At 55.2% G+C, this 4,519-nt stretch overlaps 1 protein-coding gene across 1 annotated transcript in view; it reads left to right on the top strand.

Annotated features, from left to right (window-relative positions):
• TMEM104 (transmembrane protein 104) overlaps positions 1 to 4,519 on the top strand; it is a 57,786-nt gene that overhangs the window by 2,093 nt on the left and 51,174 nt on the right. The window contains exons 2-4 of the mRNA XM_007959675.2: positions 1,587 to 1,668; positions 2,348 to 2,444; positions 3,241 to 3,321. Of these exons, the coding sequence (XP_007957866.2) occupies positions 1,587 to 1,668; positions 2,348 to 2,444; positions 3,241 to 3,321 (260 nt within the window). The remainder of the gene's footprint in view (positions 1 to 1,586; positions 1,669 to 2,347; positions 2,445 to 3,240; positions 3,322 to 4,519) is intronic.

The following is a 4,519-nucleotide window of genomic DNA, read 5'->3' as shown; positions in this document are numbered from 1 at the left end:
TAAAGACTGACAGCCTTGGACACCCTTTGGGGCAGTTCCACTCTGTCCTTTAGGGGCGCTGTGGGTCAGAATCAACTCCACAGCAGTGGACTTGGTTTGGGCTTTGCTTCCATTGAGATGACAGCCTGGGAAACCCTGTGGCACAGTTCCACTCTGTCCTCTAGGGGCGCTGTGATGATGGCAGTGGGTTTGGCTCTGGTCCCCTTTAAAGGACCTTCAGGGCAGGTAGCCATCTGAAGAGGAGGCGATTACTGGGAGCCCCCAGGTACAGCAGCCAGGCCCTGTCCTTGCTCAGCCCGTTTCTGTTTGAACATGATCAATGAGTTGGCTTTGTGCAGCCATGAGAAGGCTCCTTAGTCCTTAATTAAGATTGATTTTAGTTTTACTTCCAGAAAGAAGAGGAACTCTAATGCCCTTAAAACGATCACTTAGGCAAGATAATGAGAAACCTTCCAGGAGGTGCCGAGGTGATTGGACTGGGAGGGTCAGAGCTGGCCATCCCCCAGAAGTGGAGGGGTGTAGATTGAACTCCCATGGGGCTGAGGGGTTTCTCTCCGACCCGTTGCCCTACTGAGGAGCTGAGCTGTCAGCCCACCGCAATTGATGACACTTGAGGGGGACTCAGGGTCGAGTCCAGCACCCAGGGTGCTGGCCTGTCCAGAAGGGAGATAAACGTTGCCCCAAGTTATTTCCTTGGCAGGGATAGACCCCTCTCGGGTTTTATGAGCAGGTCAGCGGCCTCCCTGCATCGTCCGCTAACAAAACCCTCATGCCTCCCGGCGATCGTCTGCCCCAGTGGCCAACCTGGTAGGTTCCTCACATTTCCTGAGAGAAAGAGGAAAGGTGATTTTCCATTCTTGCAAGACTTCTCAGCAAGTGTCTGATGCCACCTCCCCATCTCCCTTAGATCTGGGCCATAGAGATGGAAAGAGGTTTTAGGGCCAGCCAGAGAAAGCGATTAGGAAAGTGAAAAATGCTGCCAAGAGTAGAGAGCACTGAATCAGAGCCAAGAACCCATTTCAGTTCCCCATGCCTCCAGCACCTCCGTTAGCGTGTCTAATTGGGAGTGGACCGCGTGCACGCCTGGGTCCTATCCAGGAGAGGTGAAAGTGCCTGCTGTCCTTCCCGGCAGTGCTGGGAGGGCCCCTCGTCAGTCTGCCTCCCGTTCCACCATGCAGCACCATGCAGCGTCTGTCCTCTCACCTCTCCCACCTCTGCCCCCCAAGTAGCTTCTCCTTGGGGAAGAGTACTGAGTGGCCAGCACTGGCTCTCCCTGGAGGCTCCCTCTCCCCCTGGAGCAGCTCCCCCTCTCCCTCCCCTCAGCTTCCTCCCTGCCCCTGTCCCGAGCTGCCCTGGCAGTAAAGTCTAGATACAGGCAGGACAGTGAAGCAAGCCTGCCCAGGTACAGGTGTGCACACAAATGCTTTCATCAGGTAAGACCCATCTGGAAAGTTCTCCAGGGAACAGCTCTCAGAAGAGAGAAGTCTTCGGGCGTGTTGGTGTGGACTTAACATGGCTTTTCCTTGTTCTTTGAACCCCCTCCAACCTCCTGCCTGCCTTTGGCCATGAACACCTGTGCCCTTCAGCTTCGTGACCACAACTTTTGTGATGGAAGCCATGGCCGCAGCCAACGCCCAGCTCCGCTGGAAGAGGATGGAAAGCCACAAGGTATGTGCAGGGTCCTAGCTCCTGCGGTGGTGTTTCCCCCCAGCATGGCCAGCAGAGGGAGCTCGGAGCACGTAGGCAGTTCTCAGCAGTCAGGTCCTCGCCTTCTGTTGCATGGGGACTTGTTCACAGTTCACCTCCACGCCCCTGGTCCCAGAGCTGAGTGTCACACCCACATCCCGTTTGCGGAGCAGACACAGCCTTTGCTGTTTAACGCAGCAGCATAGGTCCCTCGTGCCCTCACCTCCTTAGGCCGGCTCAGTCATTCTGAACCTTCATAGCCAGGAGCTGAGCTGCGACTTATTCCTGAGCACGTCTGCCACCTTCTAGCGTGGCAGTAGGGAAGGTTGAAGGAGCCCTGGTGGCACAGTGGATAAGCACTTGGCTCCTAACCAAACCCACCCACCGACTCTGCGGGAGAAAGGGCTGGTGATCTCCCATAATGACTACAGCCGAGAATCCTCCAGGGAGCGGTTCCACTCCCATGGGGTCACCATGAGTCGAAAATTGATTGACTTGACGGAACCCAAGAATGACAGCACGGGAGGTTGAGAGCGTCCCAATCAAGTACATTCTAGAAGGAAATAATGAAGGAACAGTTTCTCGATTGTCTATGGGTTTCCCATAGTCTCACATGCTCCTTTCTTCTGAGGGTCCCTTCTTCTCTGTCCCACCCTCCCAGGAGGAGGAAGAGGACGACTCCTCCACAGCCTCTGACAGTGACGTTCTCATCCAGGACAATTACGAGCGGGCAGAAAGGCGGCCCATCCTGTCTGTGCGTAAGTCTCCAGGGCCCCAGTGGGCCCGCACCTCCTTCTGGTACTTCCTGTCCGGTGGTCGATGCCTAGGAAGGCACTGTCCACAGTAGAATAAAAACAGGGCCCAGGCCTGTCCCCTGCTGACCGCACAGCTTTCTAATGTTTGCCACTCGGGCAGATGACTTACCTTCTGGCCTCAGTTTTCCACCTTTAAGTTGAGAACGGTAAATCCCATCTCATGCTGTTAGAGAGGTGCTTGAACGCCCGGTGCATGCTGGGAGTTGAGTAAAGGTCCAGTCTCTGACTTCTCTTCCTCCATCCAGCCCCCTCCCGTGCACACACCCCCTGGCCTTACTGTCTCCTTCCTGGTCCAGCATAGCCAGCAATGGTTAGGAGTCTCTGCTTCCCTTCTACCCCAAAAAGAGCCCCCCTGTGTTCCCCTGAATTAGGCTGTGTCTTAAAGTGTCTCAAGGAGCTCTGGTGGCGTAGTGCCTAAGGCACTTGACTGTTAACCAGAAAGCTGACAGTTCAAACCCACCAGCCACCCACGGAAGGAAGACTGGGCAATCTATTTTCATAAAGATGTACTGCCTTGGAAACCCAAAGAGGGTCGCTGTGAGTTGGAATCAACTCAGTGGCAGTGAGTTTGGATTTTTTTTTTTTTTTTTTTTTTTGGTTTTAAAGTGTCTCAGCAGGAAACGTTAGGTAAAGGTCTCTCAAGCATTTGAAACACTTGGGGATTTCATTATTTGGAAAAATTCCATGAGCTCACCACCAGCCTCTGAGCTGTCCTCTGCCTTGTCCTTTGGCCCCACAGAGAGACGTGGATCTTCGAACCTTTTTGAAATCACAGACCGGGTGGAGATGGGGCAGATGGCCTCCATGTTCTTCAATAAAGGTATCAGGCTGCTCCCGGGGGCGGGGTGGGGCGGGTGCAGAGGGGGAGGGAGACCAGGCGCTTCCTGCACATACCACCTGGGCACCCTCGGGTGCAGGGTGTGGGGACCAGGCGCTTCCTGCACATACCACCTGGGCGCGGCCCCTTGGCCACTCACGGGGGGCGGGGTGGGGGCACACAAGAAGGAGGAGATTGTCTGCGACTCCCAGACACCAGAGAAGCCATCCTCCCGAGAGGCCTGGCTGTCCCTGGTCCCTGGTTTTCTTAGGAGCCTCCCTGGTCCTGGTACTGGAAATGAAACAGAGGCTTTCTCCTTCCTGCACCGGGATGGAGACTCCAGACAGCTCTGCCACAGAGGGAGCCACACAGGCTGGCCGATAGCCCTGCTGGCTGCCTTCTGAGTCCTTGCCCTCCTGGTTCTCCCGGCCGATTGTCTGGAAGGAGACAGGCTCTGCTGCACGCACCCCTGGCCTGATTCTTCCCAGCGTGGCCAGCAGAGGGCGCTCAGAGCCCATAGGCAGGGATGCTGTAGGGCACCCTAGAGGTGGAGTTGTGGGTATTCTGCACCCCACGCTGCCTGCTCTTGGCTGGGCTTCGGCTGCACCCTGTTGAGATCCAAGAGCAGGTCCTAGGGCACTGGCTGCCCTGAAGCGGCCCTCCTCTCTGGCAAACCTTGTTCTTTCAGAAGATGAGCTGCTGGGCAGTTTGTTTTTTGAATATCCAAACCTGTCCGTTTTTCCTTGGAGATGTCAGACGTGTCCTCAGTGAATCCTTCCCCGGGCACTTACCTTGGTAGATTTTCTGCCCTTGTGTCAAAGCCCTGCTTTGCAGCAACCTGGCTGGACCCCTGGTCAGCATCTGCCTTTCCACCCCAGAAATACTGAATTCGGACAAACTCCCCAGGTGATCCCTGCATCTGCAGACGTATAGACGCTTGGGATCTATAGCAATCACCTGCGCATCTGTGACTAGGTAGATTCTGATTGGTTACATCTGGGCTGGAAATGCAGATTCTCAGGGGAGGGCATGGAACGGGAATGAACCGGTTTGAAGCCCAGCTTTGCAGAGGGGCGTCTCCATCGGAGCGTGGCTGTACAACTTGGAGCCACACTGTAGGGAATATCATAGAACTAGAATCTTCGTGGCTGCTTTGTAGGCTGTTAGGCGTTCCATTTTTTCATTGGTGTGGAGACTCGGC

This window comes from Orycteropus afer, unplaced genomic scaffold (assembly GCF_000298275.1).
Source record: "Orycteropus afer afer isolate SDZICR_OR568_19922 unplaced genomic scaffold, OryAfe1.0 scaffold00018, whole genome shotgun sequence".
NCBI lineage: Eukaryota > Metazoa > Chordata > Mammalia > Tubulidentata > Orycteropodidae > Orycteropus > Orycteropus afer.
The sequence above is the reverse complement of the archived record's forward strand: the minus strand, read 5'-3'. Positions and strand labels throughout refer to the sequence as shown.